The 24,872-nt window shown below is 41.9% G+C and overlaps 1 protein-coding gene across 1 annotated transcript in view; it reads right to left on the reverse strand.

The window, feature by feature from the left end:
* The window catches only part of GBF1 (golgi brefeldin A resistant guanine nucleotide exchange factor 1), a 123,751-nt gene extending 102,719 nt beyond the window's left edge, over positions 1-21,032 (reverse strand). Inside the window, exons 1-3 of the mRNA XM_010859446.1 lie at positions 20,774-21,032; positions 8,660-8,768; positions 7,156-7,222 (exon numbers count right to left, since the gene is read on the reverse strand). Of these exons, the coding sequence (XP_010857748.1) occupies positions 7,156-7,222; positions 8,660-8,755 (163 nt within the window). The 5' untranslated portion in view covers positions 8,756-8,768; positions 20,774-21,032. The remainder of the gene's footprint in view (positions 1-7,155; positions 7,223-8,659; positions 8,769-20,773) is intronic.
* Positions 21,033-24,872: the final 3,840 nt, after the last annotated feature.

Here is a 24,872-nt window from a genome sequence, read left to right on the forward strand (position 1 = left end):
TCTATGGTTTATGTGAACAAGGGGAAAAGGAGGAATAAGAAAAGATGGCAACAGACTGCTCTGATTCACTATCATCTATTCCATATCTGATAGGGAACCATATAGCCTAAAGTATAGTATATAAGTACATAAGTTAGTCTCAGAATGGTCAGCCAGAGTTACTAGTCTTAAAAACCAGTGGCTATGAGGGCAGGAAGTTTGTTTACCATTGTAGATCCAATGGCTAAGTGCCTAAGCAAAATGCCTAGCACACAGCAGGTATTCAATAAATATTGGTCAGAAGCAACTCAATAAGCTAGACTTAGAAGAAATCCAAATCTTAGTGAATCTCAGAAAGAAAAGGTCCAAGCAGCTACAACAGTTCCATAGTTAATACAGGTGCTTATACTGAGCTTCAAGACCACCTCAGTCTTATGCTAAATACCCCGAGCCTCATAGGTCCTCAAAATTAAAAAGACCAGCAAGAAGTTTTATCTCCATAGGCAAACTTACTACCCTCCCCACCACCACCCCTGACACACACACATATCACTAAGAGGTCTTTCTCAAGCCCTTAAAGTCATTAAGAGGTGATTCCTTAGATTCTGGTGGGATACTTTTAGACTGTTCTTCCCTCTGTGCTTTAAACCAAAATTTTTGGTTTAAAAATTTTGAATTCTGGAAAAGAATCTCTTTGTAATGATCTAAGTTTAAACACCAAGGACAAAGGCAGCCTAAAATCTGGAGGTAAATAACCATAGCCAAACACCACAAATCACAATTGATTGGAGCACTGTATGGGAAGCTATATTGAATGAAGGGTACTAAGGCTTCCAAGCACTTATCTAATCGGGAAACAAAAAGATCAAAGACCAGAGACCATGCTGGCTAGAAGGATTACTCTAAGCTGTCTACACTTGGGGAACTTCCCTGGCAGTCCAATGGTAAAGACTTTGTGCTTTAACTGCAGTGGGCACAAGTCTGATCCCTGGTCAGAGAAGTAAGATCCAACATGCGGCATAGTACAGCTAAAAAAAGTAAACCGTCTACTCTCTACAGCTTGGACTGCAAGGAGATCCTAAAGGAAACCAGTCGATCCTAAAGGAAATCAATCCTGAATATTCACTGGAAGGACTGATGCTGAAGCTCCAAAACTTTGGCCACCTGATGCGAAGACATGACTGATTAGGAAAAAAAACCCTGATGCTGGGAAAGATTGAAGGCAGAAGGAGAAGGGGATGACAGAGGATGAGATGGATGGACGGCATCACTGACTCAACGGACATGAGTTTGAGCAAGCTCCGGGAGATGGTGAAGGACAAGGAAGTCTGGCGTGCTGCAGTCCATGGGGTCACAAAGAGTCGGACACGACTGAGTGACTGAACAACTCTCTACACACCTAAAACCAAGAGCGGTATCAAGTATTTTAATATTTCACTTTCCCTTCCATCCCCCTGTCTCATGCCACAAATCTTACCGCCCAGTCTGTGAGATTATAGATAACTCCAATACGCAAGAGCCCCAACAAGATCTCTAAAAGGATAAAAAGAAATGTGTCTTTGGAATCTAAGCCCACCGTATGGCTTGAGCAGATGCAAGGAAGAGGCATTGGTCCTTCTGCCCCTAAGGCCAGGAAGCCCCAGCCCTGCAGGCAGCACAGAGTTAACTACCCACCCGCTTTGAGAAGCACAAAGGTACATCACTGCAACATGCCTAACATTTACATTGCCTCTCTCTGCTCATTAAACAGGTTTTGGTTAAATAATGAACAAACTGTATTACAGACTCCGATGAGAATTCCAAAATTATAAATCAACTGGGAAAGCCCAAAGGGGCAGAGAGACAGGGAGGGGGGAGAAGGATAATATTGACTAATATAAAGGGCGCAGCTTGACAGTGGATGTTCCTGCCACACCCGATCAAACACACTCCGTTGGGGGAGGGGAAACAGAGAAAGAAAGGGGAGATGGGGCAAGACAGCCTGAAATTTGCATCCGGAAAAGATTAAAATGGATTCTTTGGGGATAGAGAAAATACATAATATATATTACTATAAATGCAAAACTGTACTAAAAGCTAACTCAAATGTCAAAGATTACAGCTTGAATAAATTTAAATATAAAAGCCATGTGCTTCTTGAGTTAATGAGAGAGACATAAAAGGACAAACTGGGCCAGGAGGCTGAACAGAGCCTTACGCTGCCTTTGCTGGGCAATGGGTTCAAAGCACAGCAGCAAGTATAGTCAGAGGCAGTCCTTCATGGCTCTGAGTGCTGAGAAAGAGCTGGTGAATCCCATTGCTTTTCCAGTCTACACTTGCTATTTTGAAAAATTAAGATAGATTTCATATGCCATAAAATTCATCCTTCTAAAGTATACACTTCTACAGTTTTTAGTATATTCACAAAGTTGTACAACCATCGTCATGATCTAATTCCAGAACATTTTCATCACCCCTAAAAGAAACCCTATTACCATTAGCAGTTACTTCCCATGCCCACTTCCTGCTCCTAGCAACCACACATCTGTTTTAACTCCTTTAGAATAACCTCTTAAAGGATTCTTTAAGAGAACTGAAAGACTAAATGAGGGGCAGCAGTCAAGTCTCACTGGTGGTGAGCTATGGCTTTATCCAAAGTACCAATATGCACACTTTGCTCTCAGGCACTTCATACTTTCCAAGTGCAACCCTCTCTTTAGATGTGGTATTAGAACATTCTATTACTCTAGATATTACAGAGCATTCAGTTATCATGCATTTTGGGCAAATATGGACTGCAAATGTGGTCCAGAGACACACCTATGAGAATAACGACATGGACTTACCCAACCCTTACTAGAGACAGTAGACTTACATCCTTTACAATGCTCAGACAATGTTCCTGGAGGAGTAGGTAGCACTTATGCCCTTAAAAGGTCTTCTGACTGTTTACAAGAGGAAAAATTGCTTTGGTTGACTGACAATGTCCAATGAATCACCTATGTCCATTAATAATATTCTTAACCAACCCAGCCAGCAGATAGTCTAGAAAAGTGCAAATAAAAAGCCTTTGTAAAAAGAGACCAAGCCCAAATCAGTTTCATGAGTTTAACTGAATGGAGTCTTGGAATTCCTACCATAGTTCTTCCAACCTAAGTGGTACACCATTCCCAGTCACATAGCATGGGCAGTCCCTTCAGTTTCTCTCTCCAAGTTCAAAACCCTTTCCCAGCCTCCGACCATTAACAGGCTTCCAAGAAAGCAATCCTCCTGACACTGCCAATCAAAAAAAAAATCTGTTTGTTTCAGTAAAAGAAACAAGAAATTGGTCATGGATTACAAAGTCCAGGACCACAGGAGCAGCTGACCCATAAACCTGCTCCTGGAAGCCAGCACTATGTGGGGGGTCAGAACCAATCAGAAGACCATGAAATGCTCTATTTCAGATCCACTCTGTCATTTTATCAGGTGGGTGATATGTTAAAACCCAAGAACAATGGGGCAACTTAGACAGGCACTGTTTCAATACCTGCCACAGCTACTGGCCCCTGGAGAATATCATCACCTTCTTCTTCACTCTGAGGGAAAGCTTGGCCAACACCCAGCTATGTTCCTAGTACCACTAACAGAACTGGTTCCTCAGCACATTCTGGTTTTAACAGTTTCAAGCAGAAGATAATCTGGATTCCTAACCCAAAGATGTAAGAAATTAAGGCAGCAGACTCAAGTTTGGTAACTCTCAGATGAACTAGAAACCAAATCCTGGACTGCACTACTCACCACAGATACCATCTCTGAACTGAAGTCTTGGGATATGTCAGAATGGAGAAAAGAAGTGTGGGATATGGATTGGATGGCAAGTAGGAAACGTGGCTTTATCAGGAGAGCAGCACCACCTCAGCTCCTGAGGGTCTGCAAAGTGCCCAAAAGGCCTACAAGGCAACTCCAGTCTCACCTCAGTCATTTTAGGATGTACCCAGCCACTTACGGGACTTCCCTGGTGGCTCAGATGGTAAATCATCGGCCTACAATGCGGGAGACCCAGGTTTGATCCTCTGGAGAAGGCAGTGGCACCCCACTCCAGTACTCTTGCCTGGAAAATCCCATGGACGGAGGAGCGTTGTAGGCTACAGTCCATGGGGTTGCAAAGAGTCGGACACGACTGAGAGACTTCACTTTCTTTCACTTTCAGCCACTATGACAACAATTCTTAGCTGTATATAAAATGCTTGCCAAACATTTTCCAAATGTATTCTCTGAGAAAGATAATACTCCAAACTCTGACCCACGAAAAAGAATTGTAAATATCTATTGACTATTTTTCTTTGTAATTGGGATATGTAAGCTTTACATGCAAAGTTAAAAAAAAAATCTGGCAGCAATATGGATGCAACTAGAGATTATCATACTAAATGAAGTAAGTCAGAAAGACAAATACCATACAATATCACTTGTACACAGAATGTAAAACATGACACAAATGAACCTACCTATGAAGCAGAAACACTCAGAGAGAGAACAGACTTGTGCTACGGGGGAGGGGAGGATGGACTGGGAGTTTGGGCTTAGTGCGTGCTGCGTGCGTGCTAAGTTAACTTCAGTTGTGTCCAACTCTTTGCAACTCTATGGACTGTAGCCCACCAGGCTCCTCTGCCCATGGGATTCTCCAGGCAAGAACACTAGAGTGGGTTGCCACTCCCTCCACCAAGGGATCTTTCCCACCCAAGGATTGAACCCTCATCTCTTGCATCTGCTACATTGCCAGGTGGGTTCTTTACCACTAGTGCCACCTGGGAAGATGCAAACTACTACGTATAGAATGGACGGACAACAAGGTCCTATTATATAGCACAGGAAACTATATTCAGTATCCCAGGATAAACCATCATGGAAAAGAATGTATATACGTAAAAAAAAAAAAAAGAATGTATATATGTATAACTAAATCACTTTGCTGTACAGAAGAAATTAACACAACACTGTAAATCAACTATATTTCAATTGAAAAAAAAAATCTGCACAAGCCACCAACTTTCTAAAGCAGCCAAATCACTTTCAGTACAGGCCATAAAATGAGAACATGCCTAGTTGCAGCATTAGCCCTGCAAACTAGCTATCAGACACCTCTTCCTCTATATTTGATCATTGGCTAACATTGCCAACACTTTTTCCCATTGAGTCAAATTTGTTCCTTTAAACAAACATGTAGAAAATCCTTAGATTCCCTAGGATTAGGGTTAGGAAAGTAAAAGGAATTTTTCTCCAGATATTCTCCTACATTTCTCATAAAAGGAGAACATTTACTTACTTTTCATTTATTTAATCTGCAGAAGCCTAAAAGCTATTTCAATCGTGGTGTTAGATGTTACTAGCTAAAAACATTCCAGGGATATACACTGCAAAAGCCCTTTATAGTCAACAGAGAAGCACAGCCCTGAGGCTTTCCCTTTATGTCTATATCTTCCCCCCACCAGCTTGAAAAATATGAAGTGTTGAGCCTTTACCTCCTCCCTCGACATGTTTTTAAACATAATATAAAGCATTTCCTGTGTACATTCTCCTCTAATTGTATGAACAGAAACCACACAGAACAGGGCACTGAATCTGGTGTTAGGGGCCTGAACTCTAGTTTTGAGTTCTGACTCCACTTCTTAGGATCAGTGTGATCTCAGCTAAATCACTTAAAATATCTCTGGGCTTCAACTTCATTCATAAAAGGGGGACAAATCTGCCATGCCTCCCTCATAGGTTGTGTAAAAGTTTCAAAAAGGTATAGTAACTAGGCTTATCATGGCGAACATTTTGAAATGTACAGAAACATCAAATCACAATGTTGTATAGCAAGAACATAGTATTACAGGTCAATTCTATTTCAAAAGCAAACAAATAAACTCACAAACAAAAAGATCAGATTTGTGGTTTCCAGAGGCAGGGGGTGGGGGAAAGAGGAACTAGATGAAAGCAGCCAAAAGACACAATCTTCTAGTTATAAGATAAATAAGTATTAGGGCTGTAATGTACAACACAATGGGCTTCACAGGTGACCCAGTGGTAAAGAATCCACCTGCCGACGCAGGAGACATGGGTCTAATCCCTAGGTCAGGAAGATCCCACTGAGGAGGAAATGGCAACCAGTATTCTTCATTCCAATATTCTTGCTTGAAAAATCCCATGGACAGAGGAGCCTGGCAAGCCATAGTCTATGGGGTCAGAAAGAGTCAGACGTACTGAGTGACTGAGCATGCATGTACGCACATACAACATGATAAATGTAATTAACACTGCTGTATGTTACACATGAAAGTTGTTAAGAGACTAAATCCTAAGAGTTCTCACCAGAAAAAAAATTTTTTTTTTCTATTTCTTTAATTTTGTATCTGTGAGATGACAGATGTTCACTAAACTTATTGGGAAATCATTTCATAATGTATGTAATTCAAAGCACTATGTACATCTTAAAGTTATATAGTGCTATATATCAATTACATCTCAATTAAACTAAAAGAAGAAAGAATGAAGTTTCTGATCTGAAATATAAATAAAACAAAAGTGAAAAAAATTCAATAAGGTAATAAATGTGAAAGTGGCTTTGAAAATTTTAAACATATAAATATTACATAAGATAATTATGATTAGGAAAACAAAGGCGGAGTGTGTGACACAAAAGATTCTGGGAACAGGTGAAGACTAAAAGAGCTGCATTACAGAAAGCTCAGGTCCTAAAACCAGTAAGGATTTTCTGTAAGAGAAAGGTTATACTGCAAGTATTAAATACTTCACTTGTGTCATCAACTTCCTATCTGACGGCATACGTGAGTTAGAGAAAGAAAAATAGCTAAAACAAAACAGAACATTAGCCAAAAATAACACTTATAACTCAAGCAAAGAAGGAAGCTTATAATTGTATGAACGCCGATACCCCACTGAAGTGGGACACTAAGAGCTCCAGGAAGGATCAGCAGTAAAATAAACCAGAGCAAACTACACCTGTGGGCCAAAACTGGCTTGCAGCCTGTTTTTTTTTTAAAGAAAATTGTATTTATTATTCATTTAAGTATTATCTGAGTCTGCATTTGAGTTACAATGACAGAGTTGAGTAGTTGCAGTTGCTACAGCCTGCAAAGCCTAAAATATCATATAGTCTTATACTATAAAGAAAAAGTTTGCCCATCCTTGCAATAAATCAAACACACTTACCTGTTACATTGTTTAAAACCTCCTTTAGATGACTGAAACTATGCAGCAGAGGATCCCTTTCTTCATCCTATAACACACAGATAAGAAAAAAAAAAAAAGAATCCATTATCAGACCAAGAGTAAAAAGGAAATAAAAGATAGATCAAGAGCTCTTTCTCTGAATCCAACCAGAAAATTCAGTCAGTTTTCCTTCTGACGAAAAGGAAGTTAGCCATGGTTCATTTTTCCAGTTCCCTAATCTCTTATTCTCATAGAAGTACCCTGGGCTTACCTAAAATAGTACATCCTGAAGTGCTAATGTTAATCTACACCAAGACCATGGCATTCAAGTTACCATAGACTGCTAGGTCTTCTATATGTGCTATGGTCTGAATGATCATGACCCCTCAAAACTTCTGTGCTGGGACTTCCCTGGTGGTCCAGTGGTTAAAACTCCATGCTTCCACTGCAGGGGGCACAGGTTTGATCCCTCCTCAGAGAACTAAGATCCCACATGCCAAGAGTGTTCCCTTGCCCCTTCTACCATGTGAGGATACAATGAGAAATCTGAGACCCAGAAGTACCTCACCCAAGCATGCTAACATTCTGATATTGAACTTTCAGCCCCTGGAAATAAATACATTGTTTAAAAAAAAAAAATCTGTTTATAAGCTACCCAGTCCATGGTATTGGGTTAGAACATCCCAAACAGACTGAAACATACAGACTGAGACACGTATTACCCTATCTCTTCTCTTTCTTCATAGCTATCATAGTCATATACATTCATCCGTAACTCCCCTCTTACTTATAAAACAGTTCATTTTTATTAATGAAAGTGAGAAATTTCTAAACAAACATATACATATTCACCAAGCTAGAAATGTCTAAACTTTAATTTTACAATTGTACTCAAAACTGTTTTATACAACTGTAACAAAAACATCACTGAACATACATATGCAACAAGGAGAGCTTTACAACAGTTAAGCTTACTCATCTTATTAGCAAGATTTGGTCTCTATATTTGAAAGCTTGCTGAATTTCCAAGGAGTACCATTACAAAGCCATATTCCATGTGCCAATAACTGCACTCATTGAAATGAATTTGATAGCTAATTATAGTTCTCAGGAATCAGAAGGTAAGGAATCTATATCGCAATTTTTTTCTAATATTTGAATATTAGAATAAATTCTTAGAAGTAAAATTTCTGGTTCAAAAAGTAAACAAACAAAAAAGAAGATAAGAAATCTTTCTGACATGTTTAGACATATCAAAGAGGTTCCAAGTACTAGCTTAAGCTGCTTATAAAAACAGCTAGAAGAAAAATGGTATCACCTTTTGGGTTCTAGAGAAAAAAAGGCAGCTTATAAATTTGACTCTTATTAAAATAAAACAGAAGGGTCCTTGATACCCTTCTGAAAAACTCTGAATTGCTCCTATTATCATTATTACCAGGAAACTGACCATGTATCAGATCCCCTACAACTCAGTAACCAAGTGTTCTGCCCATCCCCCACTTACCAGTGGTGTATGGGTGCTCCATCGGGCATTTCGTTTGATGGCCCCAACCACAATGTTAATTTCCCCTTGAATGATGTAAATATTTTTATCCACCATCCTGGCAAACCTACTGAAACAGTTAAGAGAAAAGTTAGTTAATATTTGGTTACCCAAGAGCATCCCCATGCTTGAATCAGTACCTGATAAAGTTAGAACTATTAATTTAGCTTTTTAGTACCAAGATTCCCCACCTATAATACTAAAATGTGATAAGGTCCTTCTTATGTTATGAATCCAATTACCTGGCTCTTCTAGAGGTCTCTAAAAGTTCAAGATACAACTCCAAAAACATCACACCAGAAAATTTCTCTAAGGCACCTCAACAATCTCTAAAAAGCATTCAAATTCCTCAAAGTCAATGTCCCTCAAATCTACCCTACAAAGCATGAAGACAAGCAGATACCTCTGTGTGCCTAGCTTGTTAAAGAAATATTTCAGACCTTCCTATTGTTCTTTTACTTTATCAACCCAATCAGTAATGAAGGTCTAAGTTAAAAAAAAAAAAGAATGAAGGCTGTTAGAAAAATAGCCTTAGTTTGGAACCACAGTTACAATATCAATTTTTAGACTGCATTTATTCTGCCAAGTCAGCTCCAGAAAATTGGACAGTGGCAGTGATGCAAGCTTTGAAAAGTTCTAAAAAGTCAAGTTCACTTGCTTATAGCAGGAAATCTCTAATAAGCAAACTGAAAGGTAGACTCTTCTTGGCATAGAGAAAACCTTAATAGGAGCTTATAAAACCAACCTAATCACTTCCCATTATTTAGAATCCTCCTCAAAATAGACAAAATTTTAAAAAGCAAAAGGGATAAAGAGAAGGGAAGGGGAGACACACAGTTATATAGACATTTAGATCAGGCTCAAGGAAAATTAAAACACAAAGGCTACACATGTACCCCAGTGCAGCACTATTCACTGCAGCACTTTTTACAATAGCTAGGACACAGAAGCAACCTGTATGTCCCTCAATAGACGAATGGATAAAGAAGTTGTGGTACATATATACAATGGAATATTACTCAGCAATAAAAAAGGGATGCATTTGAGTCGATTCTAATGAGGTGGATAAACCCAGAGTCTATTATACAGAGTGAAGTCAGAAAAAGGAAGACAAATATTGTATACTAGCAATATATATGGAATCTAGAAAGATGGTACTGATGATCCTACTCACAGTGCAGCAAAGAAGATGCAGACATAAGATCATTGTTGGGGAGGGAGAGGGTGGGATGATTTGAGAGAGTAGTATTGAAACATATACATTACCATATGTAAAATAGATAGCCAGTGGGAATTTGCTGCATGACACAAGAAATCCAAAGCTGGTGCTCTGTGACAACCTAGAGGCATGGGATAGGGAGGGAGGTTTTTAGAGGGAGGGGACATGTGTATGCCTGTGGCTGATTCACGTTGATGTATGGCAGAAACCATCACAATACTGTAAAGTAATTATCCTCCAATTAAAAATAAAATAAAAAACAGTGAGGTTAACAGAGTAAGTGAAGCGATTTCAGAAATACTTAATGAGCAGCTACTATGCATAAGGCATCTTTCAGAGTGCTAAGGAACAGAGCAAAAGACATGGAAAGAGCCTCAGACATACTGTGAAATGAAAAAACAAAAAAACTGTAGTATATGATTATATGTCACCAGTTATGTAAAAACCAACTAACCAATCCTACATAAAATACTAGAGTTTCGTTTTTAAAAATATGTAATATTTAACATAAAGTAAGATATAAAGCCCTTGGACTGCAAGGAGATCAAACCAGTCAATCCTAAAGGAAATCAACCCTGACTATTCACTGGAAGGACTGATACTGAAGCTGAAGCTCCAATATTTTGGCCACCTAATGCGACGAGCTTACTCATTAGAAAACACTCCTGCTGGGAAAGACTGAAGGCAGGAGAAGGGGATGACAGAGGATGAGATGGTTGGATGGTACCACAAATTCAATGGATATGAGTTTGAGCAAGCTCTGGGAGATGGTGAAGGACTGGAAAGCCTGGCATGCTGCAGTCCATCGGGTCGCAAAGAGTCGGGCATGATTGAGCAACTGAACAACAGCAACAAAGATATAAACGGGCTTCCCTGGTGGCTTAGTTGGTAAAGAATCTGCCTTCATTTCAGGAGACCTGAGTTAGATCCCTGGGATGGGAAGATCCCCCTGGAGAAGGGAATGGCAACCCATTCTAGTAATCTTGCCTGGAGAATTCCATGGGCATAGGAGTCTGACAGGCCACAGTTAACAGGGTCGCAAACAGCTGGACATGACCGAGTGACTAACACTTTCTTTCACTTTCAAGATATAAAGAGTGATATAACAAGCCAGTATCCAGATTAAGAACAGTACAACTGAAGTCCTTCCTAATTACATCCTTCTCTCTTTCATCCATAGTCCCCACTATTCTAAATCTGATGTTTATTAAAATTTTAATGTTGCTTTATACTTTTACTTCATTGATATGTATCTTTAGACAGTATGTATCATTCTGCCTATTTTTATATTTTGTATAATATCAGATTGTATGTATTCTTCTGCAATTTGTCTTTTTCCCTTGAAATACTGTGTTTGTGAGTCATCTAATGTCGTTACAGGTATATAGAGAGATATAGGTATATACAGAGATATGTAAACAATGAATAAAAGGTTTGAGCAGATGTACCAAAACTCAATAACCACAGTTATCTCTAGAGAAGGTATTATGAAATTAGGTTGCAATCAGAGGATACTTATAAAGGCACCCCACTCCAGCACTCTTGCCTGGAAAATCCCATGGATGGAGGAGCCTGGTGGGCTGCAGTCCATGGGGTCTTGAAGAGTCGGACACGACTGAGCGACTTCCCTCTCACTTTTCACTTTCCTGCATTGGAGAAGGAAATGACAACCCACTCCAGTGTTCTTGCCTGGAGAATCTCAGGGACAGTGGAGCCTGGTGGGCTGCCATCTATGGGGTTGCACAGAGTCGGACACGACTGAAGCAACTTAGCAGCAGCAGCAGCATAGCCTTATCTATGTTCTAATTTTTTACAAGAATGTATTACTATACTATCAATATAATTTAAAATTAATAATTATGAAAGAAATGAGATATAATTTCTGCCCTTGAGGCATTTATAGAGTTCAGCAGGATCTAAAAGAAAACTGAACCAGAGACACGGGGTGGGGGGTGGGGGGGAAGCACGCTGCAAGTAGCTCTATTTGCATATTTTGCATAAAGAAAGTGAGAAGCATGTAAACTACTATGACAAAGGAAAAAAGTACAAATTTTGTAAAGGCCCATAACACCTCTCTCAATCCACAGGGAATTCCAACAAAAGATAGTATCTATTGTTTAAAGATTTTGTTTTTTTGGCCTCACCATGTAGTATGTGGGATCTTCCCCAACCAGGGACCGAAATGATGCCCCCTGCATTGGGAACACAGAATTTTAACCACTGGACCATCAGGGAAGTCCCAACATTTATTTTAATAACAATTTAAAGAAACAACTAGGTTAGTCTCAGAAGACTAAATGCTCTAGGCACACAATAATATTCTCTTCAATGAATGGAGAAGATTCAATGATGAGAACACATAAGGATGAAGAGGAAGAGAATCAAGAAGTAGAAGAAAAATAAATTTAAAAATAACTTAAAGTATCAGAAAATCTCTAGTACCTCTTCTTCCTTAAATTATTTAGGCAAGATGAATATGTTCTAGATCTCTGGAAAGATTTTTAAGACACTCTTAGCATAGTGGTGAGTATCCCCACCTGTCATTCGGGAGACCAGGGTTCGATTCCCCAGTGTGGAGGAGTGTTAAACATTGGGTTTCCCACGCAGCACTAGAAGTAAAGAACCCACCTGCCAAAGCAGGAGACGTAAGAGACACAGGTTCAATTCCTGGATTGGGAAGATCCCCTGGAAGAGGGCATGGCAACCCACTCTAGTAATCTTGCCTGGAGAATCTCGTGAACAGAGGAGCCTGGCGGGCTATAGTTCAAAAGATTGCAGAGAATCAAACATGACTGAGGCGAGTTGACATAGCACACAACAGAGGTTGCCACTGGAGAACGGAACTTCTAGTTCCTTCCTCTCACAGTGGAGGGGGGAAGCCTTACTTTTCTTTGTATATTCTTTTATACTTTTTGAATTTTGTGTCACATACATATATTACCTATTTTTAAACTTTAAAATTTAAAGTTTTTTAAATTTTAGATTTTTAAAAATGAGCTCTTTAGAAAAATAGTTGTATTATTTCATGTGTAAATGATTAAGAACAGCAATCAAAGTTAATTAACTAATAAACATTCACCTCAGTCAACCAGATATTACTTAGCACATGCTAAGCAAAATGCTAGACACAGTCATACTGAATTATCCCTATCCACCCACAAGGAATTTATAATCTAATAGATTAAACACATACATCTATACACAACCCATACATATCCCAATACATGAGTGGTACGCAGTGTCACAGGGGTGAAGTAGAGAAAATATTCCTGTTAGAGAACACTGGAAAAGCAAATGAAAAACAGTATTCAAACAGCCAAAAATACAAGAGAATGGCAAGAGCAAAAGCTTACTGGTGGGAAAATTCAGTATGTAAAGGATCAGGATTATTCCAGACTTGTTGGAACATTATTCCTAGAAGAATAATAGCAGGTAAAGCTACAAAAGCAAGTGGGGGACCTGGAGGGCTTTCAATATATGTAGTATATATACTGACTACAATCATTGTAAAAAATATTTGGGGGGGCCTGGAGAGGACCACTATAAAATAAGAATATTTAATTTCTCTTTTTTTTGGTTGTGCTCCAGGGCATGTGGGATCTTAGTTCCCCGATTCAGGATCGAACACAGGTCCCCTGCCCGTGATTCCCCCCATAGCAGAAGCTCGGGGTCTTAACCACTGGACTGCCAGGGAAGTACCTTTAATTTCTCTTTTGAAGAACTAAGAGGAATTCCCTAATGGTTCAGTGGTGGGAATCAGTTGCCAATGCAGGAGACATGGGTTGGATCCCTGATCCAGGAAGATCCCACGTGCCACGGAACAACTAAGCCCCTGGGCCACAACTATTGAGCCTGTGCTCTAGAGTCCAGGAACCGCACCTACTGAAGTCCAGCCGCCCTAGAATCCGTGCTCAGCAACAAGAGAAGCCACAGCAAAGAGAAGCCCATGTACCACAACTAGAGAAAAGCCTGTGAAGCAGCAAAGACCCAGTACAACCAAAAGTAAATAAAAAAAATTTTTTAAATAAAGAACTAAGAGCAAGAGAGAAAACACCCATACTGAGAACAATACAGAAACAAGAAACAACACTATACTACAAATTGCAAACAAAAGTGTCAAGACTTATCTGAGATCTACATGCTATTTGGAAGGCTTTCAGAAGAAATAAATTTTTAATTGGGATCAGATCAGATCAGATCAGATCAGTCGCTCAGTCGTGTCTGACTCTTTGTGACCCCATGAATCGAAGCACGCCAGGCCTCCCTGTCCATCACCAACTCCCAGAGTTCACTCAGACTCATGTCCATCGAGTCAGTGATGCCATCCAGCCATCTCATCCTCTGTCATCCCCTTCTCCTCTTGCCCCCAATCCCTCTCAGCATCAGAGTCTTTTCCAATGAGTCAACTCTTTGCATGAGGTGGCCAAAGTGCTGGAGTTTCAGCTTTAGCATCACTCCTTCCAAAGAAATCCCAGGGCTGATCTCCTTCAGAATGGACTGGTTGGATCTCCTTGCAGTCCAAGGGACTCTCAAGAGTCTTCTCCAACACCACAGTTCAAAAGCATCAATTCTTCGGTGCTCAGCCTTCTTCACAGTCCAACTCTCACGTCCATACATGACCACAGGAAAAACCATAGCCTTGACTAGACGAACCTTTGTTGGCAGAGTAATGTCTCTGCTTTTGAATATGCTATCTAGGTTGGTCATAACCTTCCTTCCAAGGAGTAAGCGTCTTTTAATTTCATGGCTGCAGTCACCATCTGCAGTGATTTTGGAGCCCAGAAAAATAAAGTCTGACACTGTTTCCCCATCTATTTCCCATGAAGTGATGGGACCGGATGCCATGATCTTCGTTTTCCGAATGTTGAGCTTTAAGCCAACTTTTTCACTTTCCACTTTCACCTTCATCAAGAGGCTTTTTAGTTCCTCTTCACTTTCTGCCATAAGGGTGGTGTCATCTGCATATCTGAGGTTATTAATTGGGATACCACCTGAAGTAATCGACCTACACTAAATCAAAATTCATTAGGCATCAAAAGCTAACACATTTCTAAGATAGCAAAGGTCTAACAAAAAAATCATTGTCATAAGTTTCTTAGTTAAAAAAAAAAAAAGAAACATGTAGGGAATAAAGAGGAATTATTTTCAAGGACTATGTAGAGTTGCCTAATCTCCCTCCAAGCCTTGAAACACGTCTCCTTACCCAAGAATCTCCCAAGGGAAATTTGTCCTTTGGGTTCAAAAGGGAAGCTCTGATGAACCACTTGCTGCCTAGTAGCCAACGACCTAGAACCCCCTTGTCACAAGGTCACAAAGGCCAGCAGACACCTCATGAGTATGGTAGAAAAGAACTTAAGGTTTACCTTTTATCAGAAATAATATAAGAACAAACAACTAAATACACAATACAACAACTAACATCCTCCAGGGAAATAAGCCACTGTCTTATCTGCTCAGAGATTCCGAGCAACATATATTATTTGAAACCACTATCTGTTTAAACCTGGGTCTAACAGGATTCCTCTAGTATTTCGCAGCATCCCAGTTACACACCCCAAGAGGATCCAAAGAGGAGTTGTCACTGTATCAACTAGCAACTCCCTCTAGACTACACCCCAGGGAAGCACAAAAAATTTACAACAGGGGCTAAGGGGAGGAAGATGTGACTAACAGGGAAGGGCAACACATTGCCCTAGCTTTGGTAATGCTCTGTTTTTTAAGCTTGGCTGGGGACACTGATGCCCCATGTATGCTCTATATACTCTTTATATAAGAGATCATCAAGGGACTTCGCTGGTGGTCCAGTGGTTAAGACTCTGCCCTCCCAATGCTGGGGGAGTGGGTTTGATCCCCGATTGGGAAACTAGGATCCATGCCTTGCAGTGTGGCCAAAAAATATTTCTTAAATAGAACATCAAAAGTTCTTTCTTGTTCAAGTCACGATCTTTGCTGTCTGCCTTTGTGCATGCTGTTCCTTTTCCGTTTTGAACATTTTTTCCCATTCTTATCCACCTGGTAAATCCTTACTCATTACATCCAAAAGTCAATGAGAGACTTAGAATACCACAGTGGTATTCTTGACTATTATTACCTATATGATCTTAATTAAACAAGTTTCTTAGGCTCTCTGAGCCCCAGTTTACAGTTCTCATTGCAAAACTGAGCTAGTACCTCCTCATCCACTTGTTGTTAAGGCCGAGCATGCTATTAGGAATATTAAAACCCCTCAAAGGTTGGCTGTTATTATGATAATACCTAAGGTGTAAGTCTTCCCTAGCTAACCCACTTTCCAAGAGTGGTTTGGTTTTTTTTTTTTCTGTCACCCCATAGCACTGCACCTACCTCTATTTAAGCATATCTTATGCTAATTTATAATTATTTATTTAGTCTGTCTCTCCCATGAGTCTATGAGCATTTCAGGAAGAGACCATAATTTAGCATCTTTTACACAGAAAAATGATAAAGAAAAATGATACATACATAGTAAGAAAATTGATAAATACTGAATGAATAAATGAAAGAATACCAAGACTGACTCTTCAATATTGATGCAGTTCACATCCACCTCTTGTGAGAACAATTGCTTCACAGAAGACAAGGACTCTAAGCCGGGCAGGCAAAACTTTCTGTAACCCACGTTTGTTCCTCTATTAAAAGAAGTTACAAACCTTCCATATTAGCCACTCTACGGACAAAAAGAACCCACATTTATCCACCAAAGAATAATGCTTCTGATTTACATCTATCTTCCTGAAGTCTCCTCATATGCTATGTGCATGTTCACATTTCTTCTATGAAACATTGTAAATAATTACAATTCTTTATGTAATTGTCAATTCTTCATATTCATGTGTATGTGTCTTATTTTCTTTGGTACTAGATTAGTTGGGGCTTCCTTGGTAACTCAGACAGTAAGGAATATGCCTGCAATACAGACCAGGGTTTGATCCCTTGGTTCAGAAGATTCCCTGGAGAAGGGCATGGCAACCCACTCAGGTATTCTTGCCTGGAGAATTCCATGGACAGAGGAGCCTGGCGGGCTATAGTCTAAGGGATCTCAAAGAGTCGGACACGACTAAGCGACTGAACACACACATACAGATTATTAGTAGACCATTATTTTTTTTCTTCATTGCTTAAAAGTTGTTCTTATCCAACTAGAAATTAGATTCTCCAAAGGCAAAAACTCAGGGTTTTTTCTTTTTCATGGTGTTCTGATGTCTAATACAGAGCTATGTAAACCAAGAAAACTCTGATGGGCATACTGAGAAGGTAGAAGGTACCAGGGAGCTGAACAACTATCAACTGGCCCTTCCAAGGTTTATCTTCACTCATCTCTCTAACATCCCAGAGAATCACCAAAGATGCAGAGCTTTTAAGGTTTCTATAGCTAGCCAAAGAACATGCCATAATTCTGTGCTTTGTTGAAAGTGAACAAAAATTACTGAATTAGTAAATAACTTACTGGGCTCAAGAAATTTACTTCAAGTATGGAGGTAAGAGAAAATCAAACCAAGAAATAAGCTGATTCCCTGAGAGGATACAACTGGAAAATCCTCCCAACCCAATAAGCAGGTGACTGGTGTACCCCAGCTCTGCCATTCCACTTCCTCCCTCTATAGAGATTCTGAGGTTATCCCAAGAACTATATGCAGTGAGTTACTGAGATAAGCCCAAAGTTGTCCAAAGATGTCCTTTCTGTCACCTTGGAGATGAAAAATGAAACAAGGCTTCTTTCTCTCACTCATCTTTTAACCACTCAGAGCATCCAACATGACAACTCAGCATAAAAGTTGGCAGAGTAGGACAAATATTAAAAAGTGAGTCTGTATGATTATACATAGAGAACTGCAGTGATTAAGTCTCATGAGGTCTGCTCATCTTGAGTATCAGGAGTCATCCTCCACTGTCATGGCACAGAATCCAGTCTACAGACGTATTTTCCACCTGTAAAAGGCTTTTAAATAATTTAACTAGTTGCCAACAGTTTAAAACATAATGATCTGAATTCCCAGTTTCTCCTGAAAAATAGGAAGCATGGTCATACTGTGCTCACATTTCAGTACACTACAGTCACTGCTGCTGCTGCTGCTGCTGCTGCTGCTAAGTCACTTCAGTCGTGTCCGACTCTGTACGACCCCATAGACGGCAGCCCACCAGGCTCCCCCTTCCCTGGGATTCTCCAGGCAAGAACACTGGAGTGGGTTGCCATTTCCTTCTCCAATGCATGAAAGTGAAAAGTGAAAATGAAGTTGCTCAGTCGTGTCTGACTCTTAGCAACCCCATGGACTGCAGCCCACCAGGGCCCTCCGTCCATGGGATTTTCCAGCCAAGAGTACTGGAGTGGGCTGCCATTGCCTTCTCCAACTATAGTCACTACTATATCCTAACACATTCCCTCCTGGCTCACTTCACTCAATTACATTACCTGCCTGATACTCAGGCATTTGAGCTTGCAATCCCTAGTTTATTTACTTTTTTTTTTTTTCCTAGTTTATATGATAGCAATAAATCATTATTTCATGATCACATCCACTACAAGTGGGCTCCAAATCACCACAAAGTCCAGTACATTTTCATTTAAATAAACAACTGCCATTGAACATAATGAAATACAGAAAAAGAGGAAGAATAAAAGCTAAAGAGCTAACAATTACACAGCTCTTCTAGCCAGAGGTAAAATTAACCTCCCTGACTCCCTTCAACTCAGTTCCACAATTACCCCACAACAGAATCATTCTAATTAGTCACCTTGAATCACAAGGACAGACTGATCAATCAATAGAAGTGCTGTGCAAAGACAAGGCTGATCCTTCCAGTGAGTACTGTATAAAGACAATGGGTCTCCTCAAAAGCAGGAGCTGTGTCTTTTTCCTCTCTAATTGCTAGCCAGTTTAAGTACCCAAACAATAAAGTTATTATCTAAAAGTGGCAGTCATCCTGCCTTCTGGAACACAGAGAAGGAAGTAGTAGTGTAACTACTGAGAACTTGAGTTCAACTGGGATTGGTGCCCAGCTACTCATGAGATGTGTCTACAACCTGAGTTCCCACTGTGCCAATGAGCATCACTGTCAAGATTAGAATGTACTGTTTACAGGCACTTATAAAAAGAAGCTCAAATACAAATCTTGAAGGAAGAACAAATTTTCTGATTTGGGATGGGGGCTGGAAGTAAAGAATTATTTCTATCCAGAAAATGACTTTTTAAATAAGAAAAGGTAAAATCTTTGATGCCTAACTTACCTCCAAGCCCAACTGAAAAGATGCTGAACTGGTTATACTATATCCAAAGACTAGACTGCCTATTATGCAAAGCATTATCAACTCAACAGGGATCAACAGGGCCTGTCAACCCAGATGAGAAAAGCAGACCCTGGATACTTCAGGTTAGATAAGTTCAAATAAGTTCAAAATGCAAATAGTGTCCTATAATTTCCACCCCATTTATTTTAAATCAACAAATACATACACACGCAATTTCAGGAGGGCACAGTTTAGTCACTCTAGAACCTAGATTGTTTTCCCTTCTAACATAATGAGGTTTAGATTCTCCTTGTTACTACCTCACCATGCAAAAGGCCTGACTGCCAGGGTTAGAACCAGGCCACAGGATCACACACTAACTCTAATCCTAGGTATGGATAACACTTACTGAGTGTACATTACAGGCTAAAAGGCACTTAGGTTGACATGCACAGTATAGGCCAGTACACATATATTGCTACTGCTTTTCAGAGCACATAAACTGAGCACAGCAAAGCAACCTCCAATCAGACCTTTCCATTTGTATCCTCCACAGGGTCCAGAGGTGTGCCTTGTATACCTGATTTAAAAGCATGCCAAGTTCTATGTCGTGCATTAAAAGACACTATACCTATTCCTTATTTTTAAAGGCATTCTTTACCACTGAGGGACTCTTATAGCTTTACAATACAGCAGTTTGTCAAAGTCATCACAGCACCACAAACTACGCTCTTTGGGGTTATGTTCCATCATTCATTCTGCTGTCCTGACCCTACCACTTTTAAACTGATTGAATATCTCTCATGACTCTTCCTACCACAGGTTTTCAAATTCCTCTCTGCTCTCCTCCAAATATGTTGTAATAGAATGGCTTCCTTGAAATTAAACTTCATCTCCTTAGGACAAGTGAAGAGAAGACCTGGGGAAGAGATGGCAACCAAAAATATACACCTGAAGAAAATATTTGTAAAAGATGAAAGAGGCGCAGAAGATTAAGCCCAGTGTTTACACACAGACCCAGACTGGCAGGTGAGCAGCCCCATAAAAGGAAAGCCTTCTCTTAAACAGGTCCTCGGGAGGCTGGCCTCAGTCCTTCCACAAGCTTTCTCACTACCTGGTCTAGTAGTAGTGATGATTAGTTCATCATCATTAATGAAGCAGTTCAGCTGTGTTAAAGAGGCAGTCACACAGAAGTGGGCGCTGCACAAAATCCAGTGAGACTCTCATCCAAGCTCTAAAAATCAACCCTGAAATGTAGATATGATACTCTGCAAGTTTGCTTTCAGCTTCTGAAAACTGGAAGGAAGACGCGGGAAGCTCCAAAAGACAGGAAATAGGCTAAGCCTGGAAACACAGGGAGAAGGATTCGGGTACTTGCAAGAGATCAAAAGGCAGAGTTGAAGTCGCCCCTCCGGCGGCAGGGGCCTGACCTTTGCCCCCTGCACCTCTCCCAGTGCCCTCCCACAACAATCTCTCTCTCATCTCGTTCTTGCCCCTGCGTCCCTAACCCAACCCGGCTCATTCGGTTTAAGGGCTCTCCTCTCCTTATTCCCTCTCGTGATGTCAGGGCGGCCTTCACGACACTGGAACTCTAATAAGAGACTTCGCTGACCTGTCAGCGGATCCAAAATGGCGGGGCCTAGTCCCAGGACCGGCGGCGGCTGTTCATGTCCAGCCCGGGCCTCGAAGGCGTCTCTGAGCGGCTCTCCCGGCTCTGGCGGCAGATAGGAGCAGGAAAGGAGCCCTTTCCGGGAGTTGAGGCCGAAATCAAAGCCCACCCAATTAGCCAGGAAGAGTCGGCCAGAACTGGCGGTGGAGCCGGCTACCTTCCCTGTCAGCTCACTGACGTGGTAACTAGCCTCAGTCTAGCCCGCTGCCTGGTATCTGCACGAGCCCTGCCGCTCATAGCCAATCATAGCTTCGCATCGTGAAAAATGGCATTTCGGTTACCCAATCGAAGGAAGGAAATTGGCGTCGGGAGGCGGGTAGTGCCTAAAGAGGCGAGATTACAAGGGAAAGAAAAAGATAGGCAGGGGACAACCAACGGATACGAGGACTCTCTGAGTGACAGTTCCTAGAACCAGTAAAAAAGCAGAAATTATGCTGGCAGTTGGAGAGGTGGAGTTAGGTAGAGTTAGGTTGCAGTGCACAGTTTGGCAGTGGCTGCTGGGCATTATGGGGAAGAAAACTATGATTTGCTGGAAAGGGGGCGGAGTCCGTTTTGAGAGCCTTGAGTGGCCGACACTATTCTCTCTACGCCGAAACCGGCCGCTTCTCCCTATTAAAGTCACCTAGGCCAATACTATAAACTTGAGGAATCGTTTCCTTTCAAGGCAGCTCAAGGGAGCAATCTATTCCAACCTCCCGTCCCCCACCGTGCCTTCTGCTTGCTTGACTTCTCATAATGAATCTGTCCCATCTCAACTTTGTTTCTGTGTCTTGTGCCTTATGCCTATCATCCTGAAATAGACAATGGGAGGTGACAACAGGCTTGGATATTTAATTCAAGTCCTTTCATTTTATGGATCAGGAAACTGAGTCCCAGAATGGAAAGATAGCCCCCATGTTTGTATATCTAGTTAATGACAGAGCAGAGACAAACCTAAGTGTCCTCACCTCTAGTCCAGTTCTTTTTTTCACTGCCCCTCGATACCTCTTACACTTTAGTTTATTAGACTGTGACTCAGCTCTGACCCTCATCCTAAGCCTTGGTTTCTTTTGCTCAGTCTCTAGGTCATATCGACTCTTTGTGACCCTATGGATTGCAGCCCGTCAGGCTCCCCTATCCGTGGGATTTCACAGGCAAGAATACTGGGTTCCCATTTCCTTCCCCAGGGGATCTTCCCAACCCAGGGATCGAGCCTGCCTCTCCTGCATCCCCTGCATTGGCAGGCAGATTCTTTCCATTACACCACCTGGGAAGTCCCTGGATACTCTTTACCTATCCGGAAAAAAGCTAATCACACGGGTTAGTCCATATCACCAGTGACAGGAAACTGAAGGCTTTCCTGAAGCCTTAGAAATGATAAAACATCTGAGAGCAAGATGCCCCTAGTTGCCTCTCCCCTGGCAAGAGATGATAGAAGTTGCTAGGATATTTAGAGTGACCTAGTAGTTTGTGTAGAAAGGGGACAGAAGGATGAGTTTTCTCCTTGCAGATTGAATGTTGGAGTTCCTAGCCTATCTGCTTGAATAAAGCCTAGGTGTCCCTACAGACCTGAAGAGACTGCTAGAAAGATGAAAAAAAGATCCAGCTCTCTCCCCCATTTCCTCTCATTTATGGATGACTCAAATCTAAGGACGGAGAAGGCAATGGCACCCCACTCCAGTACTCTTGCCTGGAAAACCCCATGGACAGAGGACCCTGGTAGGCTGCAGTCCATGGGGTCAATAAGAGTCAGACAAGACTGAGCGACTTCACTTTCACTTTTCACTTTCATGCATTGGAGAAGGAAATGGCAACCCACTCCAGTGTTCTTGCCTGGAGAATCCCAGGGAAGGGGGAGCCTGGTGGGCTGCCAACTATGGGGTTGCACAGAGTCAGACACGACTGAAGCAACTTAGCAGCAGCAGCAAGTCTAAGGAAGTTACATTCCTAACCCCATAGGAATGTGGTCTCAAAACCAGACATCCAAAGCCTTGTGCTAGAATCCTCTAATATGGAGAAACCCATCAGACCCGAAGAACTCCTCAGTAGGTCTGTGTACCTACAAATGGGGCTCCTGATCTCTGGGTCCAGCTGAATATCTTGCCTCTTTCACCCAAAGAGAGTCAGAGGCTGATGATACAACCACTGTAGCATCTCTTCCAGCTTACCTCTGAGCCATTTTCCACCTTCATTTGAAAACTTGGATTTGGTCTTCTGACCCTATCACAGATTGAGAGGTCCTAGATAATAAACTGAAAAATCCTCTAAGTAGGCCAAAACTCCCTGCTATCCTATCTCCACTCCAGAAATTAATCAACCTAAAAGCATGAATGGAATTGTGTGTTAGAGATGAGGCAAAGAGAAATGATAATGCCCCAGCACCTTCTAACCTCCATTTTTCCAAGGAAAACATCTCTCTCTTAGATATTAGTACTGAGTGTCTATATAATGCCTAAGAATAGAAAGATGAGGAAGATATGGTCCTCGCACCCCTAAATCTTAGCATTATAGGGAACAACACATAAACTGATCTCTTCAATATGATGGGTAAGATAATAGATCTACACACAGGAGGGTTGTGGGAGCAAGAGGCTGGACTTCTGGATAACCTGGGAATTCAGGAAAGGCTTCCCGGAGAGAATGAGGCCTCAGTGGAGCTTAGCAGGGTGAGTAGGAGTTGGCAAAATGAAGAATGTTTGGAAACACATTACTGTTGGAGATATACAGGAAACCACAAGGAGATTGAATATTAAGACAGAATCAGGTCCTCAAACTCTTCTATGCCATGCAAGGGAGCTTAGCCTTTATCCTGATAGCAAACAAGAGCCATTGAAGGGTTTTAGGCAAAGACATGACTAGTCAGATTCACCTTAGGAGTATATTATGTAATAGGGCTTAGGGCCCTCAGGGACACCCTAGCAACTCAGCCTGACTCCACATATTCCTTAGGAAATCTGTCCTATCCTTTGCAACTCCCTAACCTGCAAGCACCAGGCCACACCTTACCCACAGAACTGAACTTGGTATCACCAAGAAGAAGGTAGCCTTGATAAGTCTGGGAGAACATAGCCTATGTAAGATAAGAGAGCAGACTGACAGGGAACTTGCCCAGGTCTCTGAAGAGTGCCCAGGCCAAACCCTGAGATTCAGCTAGAATCTCCTTTAATTTTACAGGGTGGGTGAGGAATAAGGGAATCATAGTTAAGTTACATGTGCAAGGTCACTTGGCAATGTTGCAACTGATGGCAGGGTTAGAATGCTGTTTTAATTTATCTCACTCCAAATTCTCCACGAAGCTACTTTCTTGGAAGAGGGGGAAAAGGGGCTTGGGGGAGGAGTGGCAGCCGAGAAGAGGAAGAGAGAAAGATGCAAGGGAAAAAAGAAAAAGAGGGTCAGAAACAGAAATTAGTCTTTCGAAGTGGCAGGGGACGGAGGAGTGAGACAAACAGAAAAAGCAAAGTGGTGGCGAAGGAAAAAAAAAAGGCGAGAAGTGGGAGGATTGGAGCTGAGACAAAAGGGCAGAGAGACAGACAGCGACAAGTGGAGAAAATCACCGAAATTTGAGCGGCAACGAAGTCTGAGTGCTGAAACCCCGCGGTCTCTCCCGGGCCGTGCGCCCCCCCACCCCCACCTGGCTCTATCCCCCAGCACCGGTTCCACTTCGCTCAGGGTGGTTGCCTGGCCCCATCTCGCAGCCTACCCGCCCGAGCTCGGTAGGGGATACCCAGTTCACGCAGTTCTCCGCGAGCGCTGTTTCAGCCACGTGGGGAGGGGCGTGGCCCAGTTGCTGAGGAGGGCCTCCGATTGGCCGGGGGGCGGGGCTGTTGGCGCCGCGCCGGCCAGACCCCTCCCCTGAGGGCGGGGCCAGAAAATTCACAGCTGGAAAGGGTGGAGCCCCGGCAGTGCAGCTGGAAGGGGGCGGGGCCCGATGCGCGAGGCTAGCCGCTGCTGGCTGGGGGCGCCCCGGGCCTGCCATAAAGTGAATGGGCGCTGGCGGGGGGTGGCAGTCCGCGGCGAGGCTTACTCTCTCCCAGCGAGTCCGGGAGCGCCGGAGCGGAGCGGC

Source organism: Bison bison, unplaced genomic scaffold (genome assembly GCF_000754665.1).
Source record: "Bison bison bison isolate TAMUID 2011002044 unplaced genomic scaffold, Bison_UMD1.0 scf7180017864456, whole genome shotgun sequence".
Classification (NCBI taxonomy): Eukaryota; Metazoa; Chordata; class Mammalia; order Artiodactyla; family Bovidae; genus Bison; species Bison bison.